At 40.6% G+C, this 26,456-nt stretch overlaps 1 protein-coding gene and 1 non-coding gene across 4 annotated transcripts in view; both read right to left on the reverse strand.

The window, feature by feature from the left end:
- Positions 1-26,456, reverse strand: part of LOC136882025 (oxysterol-binding protein-related protein 2) — a 495,565-nt gene that overhangs the window by 215,178 nt on the left and 253,931 nt on the right. The window contains exon 2 of one of the 3 annotated variants that reach the window (XM_067154530.2): positions 22,730-22,937. The exons of the other annotated variants lie outside the window; for them this stretch is intronic. Coding sequence (XP_067010631.1) covers positions 22,730-22,776 — 47 coding nt within the window. The 5' untranslated portion in view covers positions 22,777-22,937. The remainder of the gene's footprint in view (positions 1-22,729; positions 22,938-26,456) is intronic. 3 annotated transcript variants of the gene reach the window in all.
- On the reverse strand, positions 3,630-3,706 carry TRNAS-UGA (transfer RNA serine (anticodon UGA)). Its single transcript has one exon. It is a non-coding gene; the product is annotated as a tRNA-Ser (tRNA).

Below are 26,456 nucleotides of genomic sequence, written 5' to 3' on the forward strand. Positions count from 1 at the left end.
TCTTGATAAGGGTGCCATATACAGAGTGAAGCGAAATTCGCGCACTCGGGCGTCGCAGCGCGACTTCTCACATGCCAGCAATACAAAAATGTCTCTCACAAAAGTTCGTCCTGCGAGTATATCCGGGAGAAAAAGGTCGTTGAAGAGTGGCAATCTGGCAACACTGTAACCACATGTAGGGTAACTACCTCTGTCAGCACGTATTAGTCGTGCTGTACAGTTGCTGCGGTGGATAGAGTTTTGGGTTAGCATGCAGGTGGTTGGGGGTTCGATCCTGGGTTGAGGCGCGTTTTTTATTTGCTAATTTGCATCGGACATTACATACTGTAACACAGTAAGATATCGTTTCTTAGGTCACATGTACCCTACATTTACAAAATTTATTAACGCTGAACACGTAACGCATCTAGTAGATGAAGTGGTGCGAAGAAATTCACGCCCACGACGTGGAAAGGGCGTCTTTCAAAGCTGACCAATGAAAACGAATATTCGTCCATTTCTAGGATCGTAGTATGCAAGTGCAAATTGTTTCTGGAGAACCCGCTGCAATCGCTTTTGACGATTAAGATGTCGGATACCATACCACCTGGACTACATTTTCGAAATAAAAAGCATACGCCTCAACCCAGGATCGACCTCTCGACCTCCTGCATGTTAACCCAAAACTCTATGTAATAACTGCGAGGGATTTTTTTTTCAACCTCCCATGGGCTATATATTAAAAAAAAAAAGACATTGACAGAATATGATTATTTTTCCACATAATCGTCAAAATGATTTAGGCATTTTTCATATCGTGACACCAGCTTTCCGATGCCTTCAGCGAAGAAGTCTGCCGTCAGTGAGGCAATGAGCGTCCGGACAGCCTCCTAAAGTTCGTAGTTTGTCCGCCACAAATGGAGGTTTACGATCGGTGAACTTTCTATAGCAATCCCAGACATTTCAAGGTCTTCTCTGCACACAATTTTATTGTGACTCAACACTTAGGATACTGGAAACTTTGTTCACGTTGGGTCCCAACAATGTCGACTGACGATCACAAAACTCAGCGAATGGCGTCCGCCCAAGACCCAACTGCAATACCTCAGACCTTAACCCACCTATCGAAACTGCCGACAATGGTGGCAGCTGGAGTGCTAGCATGTGTTTTTACATTTGTGTTTAAGTCGTGTAGTTACCAAATATTTACGGAAATTCGAATACTATTAATCGAAAATTATACCTATTTATAACAGAATGCTATAGGGCCTCTTTCAGTGGCGTAAGAAGCTGTTAGTTCATAAAAGCGTATGTTTTCTTTATATTTTCACTTACCTGTGAGTATGTTTATAGTTTAATTAGATGAGTCGTATGAGCTGTGTGCCTGGATAGAAGTCCAATTATTATAGAGGCAGAGCAAAAACTTCAGTGTTCAGATTTCGAAAAGACCTAGTATTAAGGTAAATTGGTTAGGCGTATTCACAGGGAAAACTTCGAACCAAGTGATAGTAGTGTTGTGTGTATTAATCATTTGATATCAAGTGCACAGTTATGTGTTTATCCAGTTCGGGTGCCACGCAAACTTCTGAGGTTACCTAATGAAGCCTGTCCTAGCATTTTCCCCAATTAGGCAATGTACGGTACCTAACTATAAAATGAAAAATCGTGATTCAGAGTTACAACTGAGATATGAAGCATTTTTAAACGGGTACAAGAATGATGTAATTGAATCTTTAGTGTTTTACAACGGAGGTACGTTAACTAAATCTAACCCCATTTCTCGTGAGTTGAAATGAAGTGGATTGTGGCGAGTTAAAATTTTGTTCAAGAAATGCATATGCTTGCATGCTTTACATAATGGGCTTTGGTTAATGATGTTACAAAGTGTCTGATGTAAGGTTAATGGTGTTATCCGTTGACATTTATCTTATTTGCTGTCCGGAGTTTCATACGTAAAATATTCTTATAGAGTGTGTGTTTTTCAACCTGATGATGTCCGACTCGTTGGCTGAATGGTCAGCGTACTGGCCTTCGGTTCAGAGGGTCCTGGATTTTAACCTTCATTGGTTAATTCCAATGCCTCGGGGGCTGGGTGTTTGGGCTGTCTCCAACATCCCTGCAATTCACACACCACACATAACACTGTCCTCCACCACAATAACACGCAGTTACCTACACACCGATGTCTGCCATGTTTCTTCTGGGTTACGCTCTGATGTAACTGTAGTGGGTCTTGGTCAGCCATAACGTTTCTCACGCGTTACCATAGTGAGGGAGAAGAGTTTTTAAAGTCTGTCGTTGTATCGTTACCGGCGATGAAACTCGGGTCCTGCACGACACTCCATAAACCAAAGAACAGTCTAAGGAGTGGATGCACACAAGAAAAAAAAAAAAAAAAATGTTTTAACAAACACTGAGGAACAGGAAAACGATGGCTGTCGTTTCTTGGGACAATAAAGGTAAAGGTGGACTTTACGGAGCAGGAAGCTGCCCAGACGCACATTGCCTCACTGACAGCAGACTTCTAAGCAGAGGGCATCGGAAAACCGGTGTCACGATACGACACATTCCTAAATCGTTTTGGCGATTATGCGGGAAAATAATCTACTGAAATTTAGTGATAAAAATTATTTTGTTATGTCAATGTGTCTTTTTGTTACGGCCTAACGGAGGCCGAAAAAAATACAGCCTTTGTAAAACTAAAATTATGAATGAATTTGGATCACATTTTTAGATCCTTGTTTGGATACTTTAAGACCTTTTTATAGCTCTTTTTAGGCAATTTTTAGGTATTCAATTCCCCTTGCCCTACTCATACCTAGAGCCCGGATATTTATAACCTAAAAATGTTAGAAATATGCAAGCATTTATGACCTTAAATTTATTAAAATATGACAACAAATATGACTTAAGTTTTTTGGTCATACCCTCTTTTCGAAATCTTCAAAGTTCTCCCGCTGTTTAAATTAACATTATATTGAAAATATACTGTTAAAATCTGGTATATATTCAATAATAATAAATAAGTGATAACATTGATTTTATTATTATATTTTGAATTTATTTAATTACTCAATCCAGGGGTAACTCGACTTTGCAGAGAATGAAATAAATATCACATTTTGATGGACGATCAGAAAGAATTGCAATAACAAATTACATGTATTTTGAAGTTTTCAAATAGGAACGATCTTCTATTTTCACTCAACAATGACTTGTAATGGCAAAAAGATCGCTCAACATCGCAGGATGTTATTGGGCCATATTTGAAAAACGTCAAATCATTAGAGTTCAACTAAGGATCACTATTCTGTCGCTTTAAACGCATTTGCCTCTTTCTATATAGTTTACCCCCTAATTCACATAAATATATTTCTAAGAAAGATAATTGTAAGAAATTACAGACAATTAAGAGATGTGAAAAATCCGTCTTTGAGACGACTGACACCAGGTGTGCGATATTGAATAAAAAATATGACAAAAACCCGAAAATTCACGGGGAAATATGACCATAATATGAAAAATTACCGGAAATTGACAAAAGGTTAAAAGAGCCAAAATATGATCGAAACAGATTTTCAACGTATTAGGTCGTGTTACGTACATGTAGTACCTGTTGAAGAGATGTTAAGTACAGAACAAAAATGGCCAGCCGGACACCAGTGGGATCCGAACCCACAACCTCCCGATTTCACGTCGGTTGCTCTACCAATTGAGCTATGGTGGCCCAGGCCATCTTTGTTCTGTTTGAAAGGATCTGACCTACAGGTCTGGCACTGCTGCTAGCACACTGTAGAGTGCGTTTAAGTCGCCCGTTGTGGGGCATGTCAATGGATATTGAATTTTCACGACCACATTGTAATCGAAACAGACTTTCAACGTATTAGGTCGTGTTACGTACATGTAGTACGTGTTGAAGAGATGTTAAGTAGGCCTACTACTTAAGTACTTAAGTAACATGTTAAGTACTACTTAAGTACTTAAGTAACATCTCTTCAACACGTACTACATGTACGTAACACGACCTAATACGTTGAAAGTCTGTTTCGATTACAATGCGGTCGTGAAAATTCAATATTCATAGCCAAAATATGACTTTGACCCGTGAAACCTGCATAATTTTAGTCACCGTAAATAAAAATCATGCTTAACTTGTATTTTCCATGAAAATAATATAACGAAATAAAATATGACCTGTCAAAAACATCCGGGCTCTACCCAAATCCATATGAAGAGATCTGTAACGCTCATTTATGGAACGGTATAAAGAAAAACGCGTAAGGGAGTATCTAGTTGGAATATTCAGAGCAGATATTACAAAATGTTTGCCGTAACAGCAACACTATGACTGCAGGAAGAAGAGCGTAGGGGACAGGATCCATTGGGTAATGCCCCTCCTTAAAAGAAGAACAAAACTTTTTTTTTTTTTTTTGCTATTTGTTTTACGTCGCACCGACACAGATAGGTCTTTGGCGACGATGGGATAGGAAAGGCCTAGGAAGTGGAAGGAAGCGGCCGTGGCCTTAATTAAGGTACAGCCCCGGCATTTGCCTGGTGTGAAAATGGGAAACCACGGAAAACCATCTTCAGGGCTGCCGACAGTGGGGCTCGAACCCACTATCTCCCGATTACTGGATACTGCCCGCACTTAAGCGACTGCAGCTATCGAGCTCGGTAACAAAACTTTAAGTAGCATTAGTGGTAGTAGGCGAAATGTCTTTATATGGCACAAACTGGTCACCCCTGGTCTAATTAGTAGGCAGGTTCGCTAATTCGTCGTTCATGCTGTACATGACAGGAAGGCTACATATGTGCGCTTAAGGTCATTTGTCAGGCTGAAGGTACCTGTTGTTACATAGTTTAATTTACATAATACCTGCCTTGCCGGCGATATTAGTAGCAGCAGCAGGTGGCACAGAGTGTTCGTGCATCTTATACTTCGTCCCTGCGTTACGTGTACGGTGAAGACATTACAGCTAAGCTTAACCCTGAGAAATACATCATTTCTTCTTCTCTTCCCCTTTTCTTATTTCTTCGTTATACCTATTCAAAGAGCACGTTTGAACTTGTTCGTTTGTCTGATGGTTTTCGCCTTCTTATCCTACCAATTTATTTATTTTTTTATTTTTATTTTTTTTGCTAGTTGCTTTACGTCGCACCGACACAGATAGGTGTTATGGCAACGATGAGACAAGGAAGGGCTAGGAGTGGGAAGGAAGCCGTCGTGGCCTTAATTAAGGTACAGCCCCAGCATTTGCCGGGTGTGAAAATGGGAAACCATTTCCAGGGCTGCCAACAGTGGGGTTCGAACCTACTATCTCCCGAATACTGGATACTGGCCGCACTTAAACGACTGCAGCTATCGAGCTCGGTCTCCCAAAATCTCTTCATGAATGCACTGTGTTGCATCTTGCGTTCGGTGGACCAGTTCCTACCAGTTTTCTTTTTAAGACTTCTCCACGAATTTGTGCTTGGCTACTATCGTACTAAAGGCTCCACGAATTTCTATGATGCCCGTGATATTAATTTCTTGAAGGTCCACCTTAGTGTCTTCTATACAGTTTATTTTCACCCTCTTTGGGTTGATTACTTTAAATAAACTTTTGGCGAGCCTGTCGCTGTCCATTTCACAGATATGGCCATAGAATGTCAGGCGTCTCTTGCGTACGGCATAAGTGAACCTGTCAGTTAATGACTAGAGGTCCGCTGTTCTCTTAATCCACATTCCAATTTCTCAAGTGGGACCATAAATTCTCCGGAGATTTTTATTTTATTTTTCAATTTCTATAATTTTATAGTGACCTCCAAGGGATACGGTTTCTGAGGCGTATAAAACTTCCGGCAAAACACGATCTTGTAATGTCGTAATTTTGCATTACGCGATATGACTTTTTTGTAGTAATTCCCCGTTAGTCTGTACGCCTTATGGAGTTTAGTACCATTGTGATCACTCCTGCATGTATCTTCAATTTGCAACCTAATATTTTTTTTCTTTTAATTTTTAGAATTTGCTTTCCGTCGCACCGTCACAGATATGCCTTATGGCGACGATGGGCTAGGAAAGACCTAAGAGTGGGAAGGAAGTGGCCATGGCCTTAAGGTACAGCCCCAGCATGTGCCTGGTGTGAAAATGGGAAACCACGTAAAACCATCTTCAGGGCTGCCGACAGTGGGGCTCGAATCCATTATCTCCCGGATGCAAGCTCACAGCTGCGCGCCCCTAACAGCAAGGCTAATTCGCCCGGTCAATTATATTTAAGACTGCATTTCTGATTACCTTGACAGCATTTTAGTTGGTCTCTGATCACCCTCGGTTAAATATTTTGCAAGTTGTTGGCATATCATCATAAAATTTAAGTAAATGCGTAATTCTACCTTACATAAATTTACAGCGGTCGTCAGTTCACAGATTGCAGATCGAAGACAACATATAGGACAGTATTTTTTAAAGTTTTTTGGTCATATTACCCATACAGCCTGAAAATTATTGAGCATTTATACCTGAAAAGAAAGGATAGTTTTATAGTAATACTGTTGAAGAAAGTGAACAGAGAAAGTTATTTGCAGCTGTCTTTAACGGAAATTCATTTACTTGATATTTTAATATTCTCTCGTGCCAGAAAATCGATAGAATACAATTTTTCGTTCAATAAGATAAATGCATTAATTCAAACATTCAAATTGGTATACCAATCTAATGGAGGGGAGGATGGAAGCCAAGAGAACACACACACACACACACACACACACAAAAATATAACAATTTATGACGGAGATTAAGAATGAAGAAATCACTAGCAGAGTACTGAATGGATCACGGTTTTATCATCTCGTAAGAAAATTTCTTTGGGATAAGCAAGTTGCATTAAGATCAAAATTAGTACTCTATAAGAGTATTTTTGTACCAGTTATTAGTAGGGCCCGGACTTAATGCATATGCGCATATGCAAATGCATATTTTGAATGTTAGTGCATATTTTGAACGTTAATGCATATACAGACACATTTTTCTCTTATGTGTGATCGCTTATCTAAGATTTCTGTACAAAATGAAAAATTTAATGAGCTCTGTATGATGCACATCAATTGGCAACATGAGAAACCTTCCCTGATCAAGGAAAGTACTTTCAGTGTCGCAATACACGTAGTGAGATGGATAATAACGTTTTTCCACAACAATTTCCTTCTTTCTGACATTCCTTTCTCCTTCTCCTTACAGTAGTCTCGCAAGGTTTGCTTAAACAAGTGCGTTCCTCTGTTAACCTGCTATTCGTCTATTGCAGTGTTTTGCCAGATTAAACTGTAAAAATCCCTAAAGTCTTTGCCAGAAAAACGTTCCGAGCAGTGAGTGCCGGTGTACAAGTATTGCCCAAGTATGTACGTCGACGTAGAACGATCATTTTCAGTGTATAAATTTTTTTTTCCGACAACAGAAAGTCATTGACTCCTGAAAACATTGAAAAACTGTTGAAGCGTATTGTCATGCATCATTTTGCAAGGAATGAAACTTGTTTATCAATTTAACACCGAGTTAAAATTAAATGATGTGTTTGGTAATTGTATTTTATTTTACTGCATATTTTCGTGCATATTTTCAACATTTTTAGTGCATATGTGCATGCATATTTTCGGAGTTTTTAGTGCATATGAATCCGGACCCTAGTTATTAGATACAGTCTAGAAACCTGCATCCAAACCAACAGAAATATCAGCAAACTACAAGCAGTGGAAATGAGGTTCTTAAGAACTATGATTCAGGAAACAAGGAGGGGGGGGGGGGGGGGAAGAGATACGCTATCTTGTCCAAGTGAAAAAATCCCTTGGCGAGATCTCTGTCGAAGCTAGGCTGAAAATGTTTGATCATCACAAAGAATGGACCCACAACGAACAGCTAGAGTGTGGTTTGAGAAGAAAATCAAATGCGATAGATAAAGAGGTCGGCCAAGGAAGAGATGGATCGATCAAATTACAAACGATTTAGCCGGACGAGGTCTAGATTTGCAGCAAATTATGTAAGAAAACCTCTACATGGACAGAAGTAAATGGGAGACCGCTCATTGACCACACCCGGGAAACTGCAGCTGGTTCAAGATGAAGACGAGAAGTCAAGAATGGACGATCGTAACGCAACAGTTAAGAAGCGAGTCCTAGAGAGAATAGGCCTACCTCTATCGTGCGAATGACAATGCTGCCCACCAACCATCAATTACGAAAAGAAATTGAATTATTTTGTAAATCACTATTTCCGTCAGACTTCCCCTACATTAATTCTAGTTCGACCGCGAAGGTATTCGGCTTGCTACTTTTTGTAAAACTTGTCCTTATTCGAGTCTATCGAAATAATCAGGGTACAGTTGAGACTCTGGAAAACAAAATTAGGAGTGTGATAAGGGAAATAACAAAAGACTAATTGTGATGCGTGTCGCAGAATGTTAAGTCGGCATAAACGAAAATGAAAACCATTTTCAGCAGCTGTTATATGACATTAAGGAAAGAAAAGGAAAATTATTACCTGCTTGTAGCAAAAGATCTGAGAGGTCGACGTTGATTAGGAACTAATAGTTAGAGGCCCCATGAAGAAAAGAATAATTGCCTGCTTTTCATTTCTTTCCTGTTTATGATAATGGCGCTGTTTCCCCAATTCCTTCTTGCTGAAGAGAAGAGCAGCCGTGTCCGGCGGGAAGAACCGACAGGGTTCTGGGGGAATACAGCCTGTTCTTCTAGTCAGCTCGATTCACACCTGAGTTTGTCGTAAACCATACACAGCACACTGATTCGTTAGGAATTCCACCGTCTACGTTAAGAATTATTTATTTAAAAACTGGTGTCAAATTTCGCTATGGGAAAATCAAATTGTCATAAATATGTCCTATACGTATCCTGGTCATGGCCACCCATCAACGGCTGCTAATTTCAGTGAGCGCCAGCCATAAGACATAGCCTGCACGGTTGCTAGGTAACACTGACCATTCATCCGCACTTCACATCACAACCTGCACAGTTTACACTTTCGTCACATTTTGTTACACGACTATTCCGTTACACAAATTTTCGGATGACCCCAAAGCTCTACGATATATAGGCTATGTCAAAATCGTAATTCAATCACTGTAGCCGCGATGTCAGGTGAATGTAATACTCTATGCAAAACTAAGCTAAAGATCAAGTTTACGGCACGATATTCAGGTTACCAAACATACTTCTGATTATTTTAACAATTTTGATGATGATATGATAATGCTGATTGTTTAAAGGCCCTAACATTTAGGTCATCGGCCGCTAATAGTACGAGATTTGACGAAAAGTAATGACAATTAAAATTCCAAAATTCATCCACTGACCAGAATTCAAAACATGACATGAATGAATAAATGAAAAACCTGCAATGTATTTTCCAGTCAGTAACCGGGTCAGGGATGGAATGAATGAAGCCCCCATCTTGCGGCGAGGATAGGAATTGTGTCAGCTGCCGAAGCCTGTCGCACTCCTCTGGGGCAATGAATAATGAAATTAAATGATATTAGCGAGTGTCGCTGGAATGAAAGATGACCGGGAAAACCGGAGTACCCGGAGAAAAACCTGTCCCGCCTCCGCTTTGTCCGACACAAATACCACATGGAATGACCGGGATTTGAACCACGGAACCCAGCGGTGAAAGGCCGACGCGCTGCCGCCTGAGCCACGGAGGCTCTATAAATGAATAAATATGAATTTAAAATAATCAGTAGATCCAACTCACAATACTGAAAGTCAAAATAGTATTCCAAAATCCATCCACTAACCATAATTTAAAAAGATGACGATGAACAATGAACTTACAACAATCAGTGGGTTCAACCCGCAATACCCCATCTGAACAAGGGGCTGATTCCAAATCAAAATTCTAAATCTATCATCCTTGTTGTCTAAAGGAGTCCAAAATCCAGGTCAGCGGTGCCTCATAATGGTACTAATCGCTGGTAAAGTAGAACCATGGTGTTCCTTATATAGCGGTACTAATCACAAATAACAGACTCAGTGTTCCTCACACAATGGCATCACTAATAGATAACGCAGGCCCATGGTGTTCCTCTCATAGTGATACTAATCACAGGAGCAGTCCAGAACCGTGGTATTTCACACATAATGGTACTACTCGCAAGTAAAGTCGACCCATGTTCTCCTCGCGTAATGGTACTAATCACAGGTAATCTTATGGTTTCAAGATCCATCATCCTTTGGTCGCCTCTTACGACAGGCAGGGGATACCGTGGGAGTATTCTTCATCTGCGTTCCCCACCCATAGGGGTTTTTAACAATTTTGAAAGTATATATGTCTGTATAAACATTGCAATAACGTGCATTACTGTAACACTGAGTACTTCCTTGCATAATTTACGCACCCTTATTTCAAGAAGACTGGTGCACCGCCCTGTTTGAAGAGAAACTGGAAGATAGAACGAACAAAACAAGACCGAGAGTGCAATTTTTAGACAGCATCAAATGCAAGCACACCTACTTGCCACCAGGAGCTGTTGGCCAAAGAAAAGAAACTCTTGGAAGACATGCATGGTACCCACCAGCCTTAGAATTGAGGAGAATAAGATGATTTCAAGAAATGTTTATTTAAAAAAAAAAAACTGCGAAAAATACTCGAGTATATACGGCAGCGAACATAACACCGCAAGAACAAAGCTTCAAGCCACAGCTAAACGTTACGCTACCGTCGTAACAGCAAGGTAACGCTACTGTTTTAAACTGGAAATTCTCCCGCTATAGCGCTAGTAGCGGTGATATCACCTGCCACATGGTGTGTAGAAGAATGCTTTGGAACTACACCAGCTGGCATATGGTACGTAGCGGTAAGACCTTGGAATAACTCTTAAGAAAATTACAAAAATGATATGAGAAAATTGGGCGATCCTATAGAAACTACTATTTTTCCAAGTTCGCACAGATTGTACACTTAAAAATGAGAGCCACTTATTGAAATCTGCTCAGCCTTTTCCTCACAACTTCCATACCAGGAAACTGGTTTGCTTGATTTTCTCAGCTCTACCACCAGTCGTCTTGTCACTGTAATTCTACTACCGAATTCTGACAGGAGTTAGTGTTAAATTTATCTGACGTCGATATCTAATAAAAAAAAAGTTCTGATAATAATCGTAAAAGAAAATTAAAGAAAGTTTCCAACCCGCTGGATCAGCAAAATGCCAGGAAAGCCGTAAACATTTTTTGTGCTGTTTTTTTATATTTTACAACCGTCCCAGGCTAACGCCAGCATTTAACGACGCTGTCCCTCAATCAATACACGAACAGAACAGTAAGTGGATCGTGCTGAAGCCTTCAACTTTAGGGACGACGTGAATGGCGACGAGAATCCACTCAAAACCGAGCACAGAATTCCTTGCCAGTTGTACAGAGTGGTCCAAAGGTCTTGTCACCCACTTAATTTTCAGTGAGCCGGGCTGAATGGCTAGGCAGGTTCGATCCTGGCTCAGTCCGGTGGTATTTGAAGGTGCTTAAATACGTCAGCCTCGTGTCAGTAGATTTACCGGCACGTAAAAGAACTCCTGCGGAACAAAATTCCGGCACCTCTGTATCTCTGAAGACCAAAAAAGTAGTTCTCGGGATGTAAATACAAGAATATTATTATTATTATTATTATTATTATTATTATTATTATTATTATTATTATTATTATTATTATTCAGTGAAGTTTTGAATCCATGTCGTAGGCAAATGGGGACACATCCGGCTGAAGTACCCTCCATTCTTATAGAAACATTTTAAAATATTTATCAGATTCAAAGGGCATGAAGAAACAAACCACTACACTGAATGAGCTTTCTGGGTTTCTAGTGACAGTGCCTGCTAACAATCCCTGTGTCTGTATTATCTTAATCTGAAGCTGAACTTACTGAATTCAATCCATATAACAAGTGGCATATAAATATATTACTTTTTATCCTACGTCCAATTCAGCGAATGTATTCCCTTGCTGTCTACTGCAACACAAGTATTGTTAATCAGACGTGGCAAGCCAAATCAAAGGAATGATTCTCAGCCGCTCTTAAAAAGGGAATATTGCAGTCGGCTCTACCTACCCAATACAGTGTCGATCAGTTCAGTTTGGTGATTAATTCAAAATTGGTTTTTAAGAAATACAGAATTTCTGATTTTCCACAAAAAGAAAACCCCAGAAGTGAGCTAAAAAACAGTCAGGAATTTGAACTAGGCACCTCTCCCGTTATTTGTGAATCCTCAGAATCCTCAGAAGCTACCAACCCAACATGTTTCAGTAAGTTAGGGGAGAGCCCTTCGCATCTTAAATACCTGGCTACGCCAGTGTTGTGTAAAGGGAGGTACATTCGTGATACAGGTAAGTTCGTGATAAATTTTTTAGTATCATGAACTTCCCTATTTACTTATTTCAATATTACTACTACTTCCCTTAGTTCTCAACAGATGTCTCTCGCTACTTCCATCGGTCTTCAACGCTCTATAGTTCATTCCATGTTAAGAAAACAGTATTGCTCTTATGAACCTACAAGAAGTGAATACACCCCCTCTTAAACACTCAATTCCTCGTGATTAAGGAATATTTTGATTTACTTTATATTATATTATGAAAGAAAGAAAACGGATGAGGTAATTTTTTGTCCGTAAGCTATTAAAATAACTACTAAACATTCTCTCCTTAATAAATACATCCACGGGGAGGAAGTACAATGGAGGGAACAGCCACGGCTTTATTGCCTTCCTTCATTTTCCTTCTGAGATGCTCTGGTACATGCAACGCGCAATCCGTTAAACTGAATTGTCGGCAGCTTATCAATCTGTTTAGTGTGTGTTCTAATATTCTTGTGGTGTACAGCAGTTGTTACTGAAGATTTTGTTGCTGTGGTGTGCAGCGATACATCACGGCATGACTTGTACTGATATAGAAATTCGCTATGATTTTTATCTGTGCTTGGTTTTTTTATTTAGCTTTTGTTTCTTAAGCGCATTTTATTTTTGCCACATTTTTACCACTTCCTCCCAACTCATTTAATTGTTACCATTCTTTTCGCGGGGCGATATAACGGCACAGTAGTTCCCGGCGTTTCCTGGACAAATTTATTAAGTTCAATTAACTGCATCCCCCACCCCGAGCCTATAAAAATGATCTGTTTAATTTCTCCCAGTTTGCTTTGAACTTCAATACTGAGGTTTTGTATGTGCAGTACTTTACCTGTTGCTGTAGAAACCTAAATAAGACCCCCGCCCTACAATCTCTGTTCTCCAGATTTTTTAAAAAATCTAATTTGCAGCTTACTTTCTTCCTTCTTTTAATTTGAACTTAAGTACAGAGTTTCAGCAATATACTGTATATGCCACGGTTTTCCGGTGATGCTGTTTAGCAGAGCCGTTCAATATGGCAACCTTGTCATAAGAGCAATACCAATTTCTTAACATGCAATCATCTATAGAGGACATACGATACTTATTCAAAGGTTTATCACGAACATACCTCCCTTCACCCTATTAGCGAAATTCGGATTTTAACCGAATTTTCGTGTCTATTTTCAGGGCCCATTGGTGGCTATGTTTTTTTAAATTGTATATGTTTGTATTACGGATATGTTTCCTCAAGCAATTTCTACGCCAGTGATCAGTTTTTCGCATGGCGTTCGTAGCAGTTGAATTAGAAACCTTGTTTTAGCATATTTATTTGAAAAGGTTGGGTTTAGTGTCTAAATTACTCTAGGGTGAAAGTTTCCACGTTTGCCGTGGTTATTATTTTCTGCTTAACTTTATTGTTTAGGTTATTGATTTTATTGAACATTATCTTTTGTTTTATGATCGCTTCTTTTTTAATGTAATCGTAAAAAAAAAATGGTCACAGAGGGGTTTCAAAAGTTGCTTAGATTTAAAAGAATTCGTAATTGTTATTTTGTTTGTTAATTTCCTTTTATCATCTTCATATGCAGTTTCTAGTTGTTGGCGGTTCTGCTTAGAACATAAGCCTCTCCATCTTCTCTACCATTTCTCTTCTTTACTCTTGACCAGTCTTTTCTTTTTGCACACACTTTTCTACTCCTTGTATCCCCCTGTATCTTCGTCTACCTCTTGATAGTTTTGTTGTTATCCCCATTTCGTTCCTTCTCCTGGGTACACTTTCCTCTAATTCTTTTCATGTGTCCACGCCATCTAAGTGTAGATACTTCTTTCCTGTTCTGTAGTGGCTCTTTTACTAAATCTCTAACCTTTATACATGCGAATTTTATGTCTTTTCTGTTGTTTGTTGTAGAAGTGCGTAAGTAACGACAGTATCGTGAAGTTCCGCAGTATTTTGAAAAACGGTAAACAGTACCGGCGATTGGAAATTAGAAGTGAGGGGTGGGGGGGTGGGGAATTATTCATAGAAAACAAAGGAGTACCTGCGGCCTGGGGAATATAGTTGGGGGGGGGGGCAGTTGGGACAAAATTTAAACAAAACAGCTAAAAAATGGTAAGTTTCTGATACTCGCTGATGAATTTCGACAGATGAGTAAAGGTTGACAGCTTACCAATTTAATTGCGGTAATGATACTTTTTTTTGAGATTCTGATTCAATAATATTCAATAAAACTTTCACCAAAGGAACAATTACATACGTACGCAAGTAAAGTGTTGAGCCATCACATACTAATCGCGTTTCTACACGCTGCTGCGCGGATCTATTTTCTGATTTTAAAGTTATACGTTAATTATTAGTCGTACTTGCTGTCCCGCTGAAAAATCGGTCAACTGCCTCGAATGAGTTGTGCGTATTTCCGCTAAGTACTTTTTCATTTAAAGAAAAAACAGTGGTTGTATAAATTGCCTTTTTTTAAAACATAATTCCTACTTTCCGGTAGCTAAAATGGAATAAAAATTTATTTTTTTCCACAAAGTGGATTGGGGGGGGGGAGACTATCTCTCTCGAGCGCAGCTACTAACGGTAAACACATTAAATTCCCATACAATGAAATGTTTTAATAAATCCACATCACTGTAGGAAAATAAATTTTCAGAGGCACTTTAGTGGGAAGAAATAATTTCATTACTAGCAAATCGATACAGAATATTCTATTTAACGTGGCACTTTATGAGGGCACTTTGAGACACCCACATCTCTCACACTTCAGTGTAATAGAATTTCCCGGTCATGAAGGCGAGAGAGAGGAGAGAGAATGCTCTCTTGTGCCAACAGCCCATTACAGCACTTCTCCCCTAGCAACACTTCATTACTCCACCTACTACCGCAACCTTTCTTCTCAATGAGCGCTTTTATGCCTTCCTACAAGGAAGTGAACATACCCCGGGTATAAAAATACGTTAATGATGCCATTCAGATGCTTCTTCAAGTGCGCGCCACACAATGAAAACGTGGAATCACTTCTCCACACACAAAAACAACACAGTGCTAAAACGTAAACGGTGTAATTTTGCATTGCTTGAAAGGTAAACTTATGTACTAGCAGGGCAATTTGGTTCATGTTATATACTAGGTAGATGATAAATGTAAATGATAATGATGCTTGTTCTTTAAAAGGGGCCTCACATCTAGGTCATCGGCCCCTAATGGTACGAAATGAGACGAAATGCAATGACAATTTAAAAGTACAAAATTCATCCACTGACCAGAATTCAAGATGTGATGAAACTATATATGACTGACCAAGGGACTGCTTCCAAACCACAATCCTGAATCGATGATGCTTGCTGTCTAAAGGGGTTCAATATCCAGATCAACGATCCCTCATAATGGCACTTATCGCTAGTAAAGTAGAACCATGGTATATCTCATGTTGCAGTACTAATCAAAGGTAGCGTAAACTCACGATGTTCCAAACACTATGGTACTACTCACAAGTATTGTACGTCGTACAAGTAACTCAAACCCATGGTGCACCTCACATAGGTGTACTAATCACAGGGACTCTTACTATCCCGTGGTGTACCACACACAGTGGGTACAAATAACAGGCAATGCAGACCAACCGTATCGCTCATATAGTGGTACTAATCACAGGCAACGCCCAGACCCGTCGTGTTTCTCACTTAATGGTAAAAATCACAGCCAACGTAAGCCCGTAATGTTCCGCATGAAGTGGTACAAATCACAGGTACTGGAAACCCACAGGGAACCGTTCTCTGCTGCTACTAATCACAAACCTATTGTGTACGTAACATAGTGGTACTACTCGCAAGTAAAGGCGACCCATGACTTTCCCCGCGTGATGGTACTAATCACAAGTAGTTTCATGGTTAAAATTTTTATCATCCCTTGGTCGCCCCTTTTAGTCGCCTCTTACGACAGGCAGGGGATACCGTGAGTGTATTTTTCGCCTGCGTCCCCAACCCACAAGGGGTGATAAAAGTGTAATACTATCTGTGCTCTTCAAATGTTTTCTCACACTTCATTTTTATCTCGTAACAGCATGCGCACGATAACATTTCTGTTGACCCCTTAAGTTGTTCCTGAGATTGTGAGGCTATCAGCGGCTTGTCATGACTTGCTTGCTTCCTGGTTCTCTGTAGCTCTTTGTAATTTCATCTCTAGAAAACTGCACGTAGCGGACAGGGCTGAATAGCTTTCTGGCGCCTCAAGGAAGAAACGTTATTTTTCTTATTTCTACACGTTGCTTTATTTGGCACAGATACGGAGGATGGGACAGGAAGGAAGGTGGGAAGGAAGCGGTCGTGGCCGTAAGGTGTGGAAATAGGAAAACACGGAAAACCACATTCAGGGCTGCCGACAGTGGGGTTCGAACCCACTATCTCCCGAATACTGGATACTGGCCGCACTTAAGCTGCACTTGAGGTCAGTAGACAAATATTTCTGCCCCACAATCGGATCTCCGGGCGGGGTGTGCTTGTATAAGTGCTCAGCGTAGGAGACGTATTGCAACATGGAACGTTCGATCACTTCTACAGTGTGGAAAGCTGGAAAACCTAAAGCTTGAAATTGGAAAGTAGAATGTAGATGTGTTAGGAATAGCAGAAGTGAGGTGGCCTGATAATGAAGATTTTTAGAGTAGAGATTACAGAATAATCCACACGGGGACCATTATGGACAAACCAGGAGATGGAAGATCTGGAGTGGTGCTGAAGAAGGAAATGGGGTCACCGGGTTGAAGGATACATTCAGCAGAGTGGAAGACTGATTTTAGAGAAATTAGATACTAAACCAAGGGACACCGTGATCATTCAAGTCTAACTACTGCCCAAGAAGATGAAGTGGAAAGAGTGTACGATGATCTGACAGAATTAATCAAAGGCGTTAAAGGAGACGAGAATCTGATAATCCTCGGAGACTGGAATGTTGTTAGTGAAGAGGGTAAAGATGAAATGGTTGTGGGCCAATTTGGGTTGGCACACGGAACGATCGAGGAAACCGCTTATTGGAATTATTGCGCTTACAATCAGCTGGTGGTTGCAAATACATTATTTCAACACCATGCACAAATACGTTATACTTGGACAATGCCAGGTGGTGGGAATCGAATTCATATCGATTACATTTTAGTAAAGCAGCAATTTAAGACACAGCTGAAGGAGTGTAGGAGCTGCCCTGGCCCTGATATTGGTAGCGCCCACAACATTAATTTGAGCGAATGTCAACTAAAACTGAAGAAACTGAAAAGGAAGAACAGTCAAAAATGGAATACTGAAGCTCCCAGAGATCAAAACCTTGCTACAAATTTTAAGAAGACAGATGAACTTCTGGCAGAAATATCAGCAATAGACTTCGGAAGTATGTAGAATAAATGGAATGCTTGGAAGGGAAGTGTTCTAACAGCATCAACAAATGTTGTCCGAAAGTCAAAAGCAAAGAACAGGAAAGCCTGGATAACTAATAAAATAATTGAGAATATAGACACAGAAAGAAAGTTTAAAAACTCTGCGACTGAAGGACAACAATACAGGAAATTGAGAAACGAATAAAATCGAGAGGCGAAGGCAGCCAGAGAAAAATTTCTGGAATTGCCATGCATGGAAGTAGAAGAACTAGTTAAGAACCATCATTGATACAGTGTTTAAGGTAGTCAAAAGGTTCGTTGGGGACAAGAGGATTAGGTGCAATGGACTGAAGACAGATGGAGAACTGGTGTATGAAGATTCTGAAATTTTCTCAAAATGGAAAGAATACATGGAATATATGGAGGAAAACATACACCCTGTGAGATACCAGAAAATGTAGAGCTAGTAGATAAAGAAGATGAGGGAGATTAAATACTCCTGGATGAATTTAATCAACCAATGGAAAGGCTGAAAAACGGAAAGGCCTCTGGGGTTGTATACCAGCACAGCTGATAAAAGCCACTGGAGACAATGTGAAGAAAGCCCTATTTGATCTGATTTGTGAAATGTATAACACGGGACATATCCCATCGGACTTTAGGAAGTGCGTCATAGTGACCATTCCAAAGAAATCATCTGATAATACTGTAGATGTGACCAATATCGCACACTGTAACCCGTTGTAACCCATGCCTCTAAAATACGCACAAGCATTATCTTGAAATGCATTGAAGGAAAGGTGGAGTTGGCATTGACAGAAGATAAATTTGGATTTAGGAAGGGTAGGGGGACTCGAGAAGCAATCCTACCTTTAAGAATGATTGTAGAGAAACGAGTACGGAAAGATCTTGATACATTCATTGCTTTCGTGGATCTGGAGAAGGTATTTGATAAGGTTGACTGGAATGAACTATTCATGGAGAAGAAAGAGCTGTGTCAAGTACAAGGACAGGAGGACAATTTGGAAATTGTATGAAGACGAGGTTATACGATGTGGAGATTCCACAACAGAGACCAACATTAAGCAAGGAGTTCGGCAAGGTTGTTCGCTCTCACCAATTTTTTAATGCAAATATCCGAAAAGCAACAGATGAAGTAATTGATAATTTGCCAATGACTAGAGGTCTGAAGATTCAAGAAGAAAGAATTGCCATGCTTCGCTTTGCAGATGATATCGCAGTCCTGGCAGAAAACTAAGATTATCTGAGTTATACATTAGCAGAAATGGAATCCACCTTCAACAAATAATATGAAGATCAATAAAATGAAAACCAAAGTCCTTCTCTGTAGCCGGCAGTAGTCGTTGTACTTTACATGGAGAACAGTTGACAAATGTATAGACAGGAGTTCACTTATCTTGGTAGCAAAATAACAGCAGATGGAAGAGAAATAGTCAGCTGCATTAACCAGGCCAAAATAGCGTTCAACAAAAAAAGGAAATCTCTTTACATGCAAAAATATTAATATGAGCCTCGGGAAACATCTTGTGAAGATATGTGTGGACTCTTAGCTTGGCTGATAAGAAACGTATAGTAGCCTTTGAAATATGGTGTTACAGGAAAATACTGAAAATTCCAGGGGGTGGACAAAATCACTAATGAAGAAACGCTGAAAGGATTGGAGAGAAGCCATGTTTATGGAATATGATTACTCACCGAAAAGACATAACTTGAGGCATAAAAGTCTTCTGCACACAATACTGGAGGCTAGTGTGGAAGGAAAGAACCGTAGAGGTAGAGCACGGCTAGGATATATAATTTCATTCACGACAAGGGCTGTGATATTACTTGGACTTGGAGACTAGGCACAGACCGGAGTTCATGGAAAGCCGCTACAAACCAATCTTTGGATTGAACACCACACAAGAAGAAGAAGAAGAAGAAGAAGAAGAAGAAGAAGAAGAATGTACCACCACATGAATAATAACTGAATAATAATACACGGGAACCTCGATATCTCGAACGTCCATTACTCGAGTGTTCAGTATCTCGGATTAACTTCAATTTCCCGACAGTCTGTTCTATTGATCGCGTGTGTCTATTTCTCTGTTACCCGATGACACTAATTTCTCCAATATTTTCGAGGCAAAAATTTTCTGCTTAAAAGCTGACAATATTCTGCAATTCGAATTTTATACAACATTAACTGTGCAATGCCACATTTAAACATATGAGTTAGACTGTTGTTGCTTAACGCACCACAGTAAGTCTTCCTTGGTATGTTCATCTGTCCACCCTCTCCTGTACCGTCAGCAGAGAAAGCGTTAAATGAAGTGGCTATACACAGTCAGTGTTTTCACAGGAATAACTGTTGTTATTCAAAGAAATTAACAGATATTTTCCCAAGGTGTTAACGGAGGTATTTTTCATGTTCCTCTGCTGGATGTCCATTTTATTTATTTATTTATTAAAATCTGTACAGAGTTCTTCTCCACATTCAACCGACATTATGCATGAATTGAATGAATGGCTAAATTAATATATGTGTATTCATGCATGAATCAACGAACACTTCTCTCCCTGTAACGGATAACCACCAACTGGGGAGAGAGCATTCCTAATTCAATGAGCCTATGGATGAATGCGTGGATGAATTGATGAATTAATGCACTCTACCTATTCTCTACTGGATGTATGTATTGTAGCTTCGGGTTACTATAACAAGTGTTGCAATTAAAATCATGAAGTACTTCTAGTTTGTTTTTGTATGGTTAAATAACACTGTATATAGTATGAACCCGTAACGCCATCGTCATCTTGATCTCCCTCTACTTCTCTTACTCTCTATGACAGAGACCATTATTCTTGTAGGTAACCTAGTTTTCTCCATTCGCCTCGCATGACCCCCACCACCGAAACCGATGTATGCGTACCGCTTCATCCTCACTGCTCCTATCTGTTTGTACCAGCAATCATTGTCGCTACTTCCATGTCTTTTGCATCTAAGTTATGAATAAGATATCCCGAGTCCACCCGGTTTCACTCCCGTAAAGCACAGTTGGTCTGAAAAAAGACCGGTGTAAAGATAGTTTCGTCCGGGAGTTGACTTCCTTACAGAATACCGTTGATCGCAACTGCGAGCTCACTGCATTAGCTTTGTTACCCCTTGATTCGATCTCCCTTACTATACTACCATCCTGGCAGAATATATATCCTAAATACTTTAAATTATCTATTTCTTCTAGTTTTCTATTTCCAACATGACATTCAATTCTCTTAGGTATTTTTACCTACTGACATAACTTTAATCTTGGAAAAGGTAATTTTCATGTTCCACAGGTTTTCAGCACAATCTGCCATTAGGACCAAGTCGTCGGAATAGGCCAGACTGTTTACTGCACTTCCACCTAACTGAATCCCTCCCTGCCACTTAATACTTTTCAGTAGATGATCCATGTGAAGTATAAACAAAGGTGAAAGATTACAGCTTTGTCTACCTTCTGTACGTACGTATCTTGAACAAAGATCTCATTCTACCATCAATTCTCACTGCAGCCCAACTGATTGCTTTTTAATTATCTCCCTTTAATATAATAATCTCCCAGTACGGACAACATCATTTCCTTTGGAACTCTGGCGTATGCTTTCTCTAGATCTACGAAACAAACATAACTGTCTATTCCGCTCATATCATTTTTCATACAAGGGAACATCGGCAATGGGTAAGTCGCCGATCGCGATGAAACTTGGAAAACACATGGAGGTACACGTAAAAACGATGTCTGCATCAATTTTGGGTGCCAACATTCATTAGGGCGTTAACTACGAGGCCTAAAAGTTGCGACATTTCAAATTCCGCGCGATCAGCGATGAACACCTGCTGGCCAATGCTAAGCTGGCACATTGCGTACCCGGAGACACGCCGCTGCACCTCCTCCCCTCAACGCTCCAATTGGTTCGCCACCGCACGTTTCCCTTCTCCCCGCGCTTGCCGGCTGCGGTGCCGAACCAATTGGAGCGGGGAGGGGAAGAGGTGCAGAGGCGTGTCTCCTAGTACGCAGTGTGCCAGCTTAGCATTGGCCAGCAGGTAATAATAATAATAATCGTATGGCCTCAGCTACCGTGTGCAGACATTTCAATTTGACGCCATCTGGCTGTCTGCTCGTCAATTTCGACGTTCCGTTTTACTCTAGGCCCCCACTAGATGGCAGGCCGAGTAAACCGAAACTCTCTTGGGCGTCTATGGCTGAGATTTAATGAATTTTGTCGGGTAAACACCAAATGTGTCACCAGAGATCTTTTACATGCCGACATCGTACGACATGGAGTGTCGAATGGACTTTTTTCCGCCCTTCAAAAATCCGACTACCTCTGCCGGGTTTGAACCCGCTATCTTGGGATCCGGAGGCCGACACTCTACCGCTGATCCACAGAGGCAGCTAGGCCAGCAGGTATTCATCGCTGATCGCGCGGAATTTGAAATGTCGCAACTTTTAGGCCCCGTAGTTAACGCTCTAATGAATGTTGGCACCCGAAATTGATGCCGACATCATTTTTACGTGTACTTCAATGTGTTTTCCAAGTTTCATCGCGATCGGCGACTTACCCATTGCCGATGTTTCCTTGTTAGTACCGGTACCTACCGCATACTGAAAATCTGATCCTGACAGCCCCTCTTCAGACTGTCAGCTAAAAGAATATGTAAACGTTTCTTATCCTACTTTGGAAGTCTGATAACGATTCTTCATTGGTTGGTGGAGATTGATAAGGATCTTTTAAAGTATGGAATCACAGAAAAAGACACTCAACTCCGAGCACCACTCAGACACAAACTTAGGTTCATTAAGTAGTAGTCCCCAACTCGACTGAAGCATGTCCACTCTGATGCAAGAAGAAAGCACACTCCGAAAGGATTAAAAGACGAACAATTGAGATCTCGCGGTTCTTGTTGGCCGTAACGATTAATAATAATAATAATAATAATAATAATAATAATAATAATAATAATAATGTGTTTCTACCTGTACTGCCGCTTCCCACGTTCCATCTCCTGCTGCTCGTTCGCCATTCTGTCTCCTGTTTGCTGTGTTGCTGCCTCATCCGGCCCGTAGTCCTTTCCGAACCTCGAGTTCCTTCACCGCTGTCGGTTGATACTTATTCGTATCGTTGGCCGGCCTCTTGCACACTCTGGCAGAGAACTAGCATATTTCCGCTAGTTCATGGACGACCCTGGAATACACATGACCGCTACGTTCACTTACCACATAAGTCAGCAATAGTGCCTGTTCTTTTGTGCGTGCGCAAGCATGGTACACGTTCCGTTCAGTCACCGCCGGGCACGGGAGCGTTAAATTTATAACAGTCGTAACAGTAATCGGATGAACCGTTTCATTTATCCTTCGCTTCATTATTAACGCAATAATGAGGATATTCTTCATGCCATCGGCCCATTTGGTGTGGAGTGACATTAGTAGATGAATACGTTTTACTGGTGTTTTAACAGTAGGAAAGATCACAACATGAAGATAAAGTTGGAGTTCAAGAGGACAAATTGAGGCAAATATTCGTTTATAGGAAGAGGAGTTAGGGATGGGAATAATTTACCGTAGATGTTGAATACATTTCCAAATTCTTTGCAATTATTTTTAAGAAAAGACGAGGTAAACAACAGGTAAGGAATCTGCCACCTGGACGATTGCCCTAAATGTAGGTCAACCGAGCTCGATAGCTGCAGTCGCTTAAGTGCGGCAATATCCAGTATTCGGGAGATGGTAGGTTCGAACCCCACTGTCGGCAGCCCTTAAAATGGTTTTCCGTGGTTTCCCATTTTCACACCAGGCAAATGCTGGGGCTGTACCTTAATTAAGGCCACGGCCGCTTCCTTCCCACTCCTAGCCCTTCCTTGTCCCATCGTCGCCATAAGACCTATCTGTGTCGGTGCGACGTAAAGCAACTAGCAAAAAAAAAGTAGGTAAGTGGCGATTGATTTGTGGCAGCTTTAAAACTTCTGCTTTGTATTGATTTACAATTTGCTTCACGTCGCACCGAAACTGATAGGTCTTATGGCGACGATGGGATATGAAAGGGACAGGAGTGGGAAGGAAGCGGCCGTGGCCTTAAAGGTACAGCCCCAGCATTTGCCTGGTATGAAAGTGAGAAGCAAACAGAAAACCATCTTCAGGTCTGCTGACAATGAGGTTTCAACCCACTATCCCTCGAATGCAAACTGATAGCTACGTGACTGCCAGTGCTCTCCCTAGGACCTTTTTAATGGGCGCACCGCCCTGCTGTTTTTACAGACCGCCCGGCTAACATAACCTACATATATACTAGTTACAAATATATTATATTATTTCAGTAGTACAGTATAGATCCCTTTTTCAGGGCTCACAAGCAACCGATCGTGACAAATGAGCATTCAAAAGAAAGAGAGTAGACTTTAGCAGTGACGAATCGCACTCTCGTTTCATAAATATCGATAATTTATTTAAAATTTGAGTTTAAAAAAATTGTACGAAGTGTGCGATTTGCAAATACTTTTGCTGTAGGAAAATACGCGCCATCATTGCTGTTCAGTTCACATTTTGGCCGCTGGGACACCTGTTTCATGTCATAATATGTTGTAATTATCGGTAAAGAAAATAATGATAGTAAAACTAAAAATTACTTCCGGAACATTCGTCAGTATAATAATGCACTTTCATTTGCTTCCGTTCAAGTGCATACCATGAATGTTAAAATATCGAAGATTAGATTAAGTGGTAAGTAAGACTGTCTAATATTGTACTGATTTGTGTATTCCTTAGTGCACTAGTAGTTCACCAAGGGGCTACTCCACCACATATTTATTATGATCACGCGAGATTTCTCGCACGGGTTCCTAGTTAAAACATATTTGAGTCGTTGGGTGCTCAAAATTGAACGTAAATACTGTAAAACTTTATTTAATCATCTTCATTATTGTCGGCATCAATTACATCGGAGTTTAAATGATTAGCTTCACTATCGCGTAGTGTCGTGCGCGAGCGGTAAATATATTTTAGCGTGGAATCGCATACGAGGACTATTCCGTATGATGCTACAAACTCGAATGGCTCTCCCTAGCAACCGAGTGGTGAGCCCCGGAGTTACATGATTATGAACGAGCAGTAAAACCCTAGTTCAAAATACTCTTATGTCTTGTTCGTGCTCTCTCTCTCTCTCTCTCTCTCTCTCTCTCTCTTCAGTCGTTCCACTCATGACAATATCGTGACCCAAGGACTTTGTTCTTTTATAAGTTAATGCCATTCTGTACAAACTTGCGTTTACCGGACATTAATTCTCCATGGTAAGTTCATGATCTCTCTTACTTGATCAACCCATCCTTTTTGCGACCCGTCTTCGTGAGGTAGTGCCAGAAAATTTTCCTTGGACAATTAATTTTCCAGGTTGTTATCCTCTCTTCTAATAATGTGGCCGAAGAATTCACGGATGACAGAATCATTTGTTCGCCTGGCTGTCCGCTGTATTCGTAACGTCCTACTCAAACAACATATTTCAAAGGCGTTGATTCAGTTCCTGTCTTTAGCTTTTTATGGTCCAAGTTTCGCATCCATACAGGAAGATCGAGAACACAAGCGAATGGACTAATCTTTTCTTCGTATTCATAGATATTGCTCTATTTTGTTCGTGATAATAACACTAAAATAGTTCAATTTTACAGTTAATGTTTACCTGTCTGATATTGTTAAAACGCCTGGCTGAGGAGGATAAATTGAGATTTTATCATATTCCTTCCGAAGTAGAATTCCCCGCCCGGCTGATGAAAATTTCTGGGGAGATCACAGAGACCCGAACGGCACAGCCACTTCCACGGTGCGGTCGTGATCGTAGTAAGCCGGTTCGAGTCCCGCTGGCCGAAAAAATTTCACGATCATAATGTTGACCGGCAGGGTAGGAGAGATGGTGGTATACAACATTTCTCTCCGAAGTGCTCATATAGAGTGAGAGCGTACGAAGCTGTTGATGGTGAGTCGTCCGTCGGATGGAGATGTTGAGCCTTGAGCAGACCCCTTGGTGTTATTCGACATGAGTAGACCGTGCTGGTACCAGATTTAACTCCTCTCCCTTCCTACTGCCATGCATCACGTCATTCATTTAATGTCTAACTCCTCCTAAGAGATTGACGTCAGGAAGGGCACCCGGTCGTAAAAACTTGCTCCGAAAATTCATCTCACTTCATACCCGGCCCCGCAGAGCCAAAGTGGACACGAATTGGATATACAATCTGAGAAAAAAAAAACAATGTTTTAAATATCTGTACTGATATTATGAAAGCCTCCGTGGCTCAGACGGCAGCGCGTCGGCCTCTCACCGCTGGATACCGTGGTTCAAATCCCGGTCACTCCATGTGAGATTTGTGCTGGACAAAGCGGAGGCGGGACAGGTTTTTCTCCGGGTACTCCGGTTTTCCCTGTCATATTTCATTCCAGCAACACTCTCCATTCTCATTTCATAACATCTATCATTCATTAATAAATCACTTTGGGAGTGGCGACCCCATCGTACTAACAGCCTATATCTGCTTCATTCATTACATCACTGACCCGGTCAATGACTGGAAAACAGGTTGTAGGTTTTCATTTCACTAATATTATGAAGTGAGGTGCCGACTTTGCGATGGCAAGAAGGTTCTGCCCTCCACACAAATTTCTCCTCTTGACACCAGTTTTTAAATTAATAGTTCTTAACGTAGACGGTGGAATTCGG

This window comes from Anabrus simplex, chromosome 10 (genome assembly GCF_040414725.1).
Source record: "Anabrus simplex isolate iqAnaSimp1 chromosome 10, ASM4041472v1, whole genome shotgun sequence".
Taxonomy (NCBI): domain Eukaryota; kingdom Metazoa; phylum Arthropoda; class Insecta; order Orthoptera; family Tettigoniidae; genus Anabrus; species Anabrus simplex.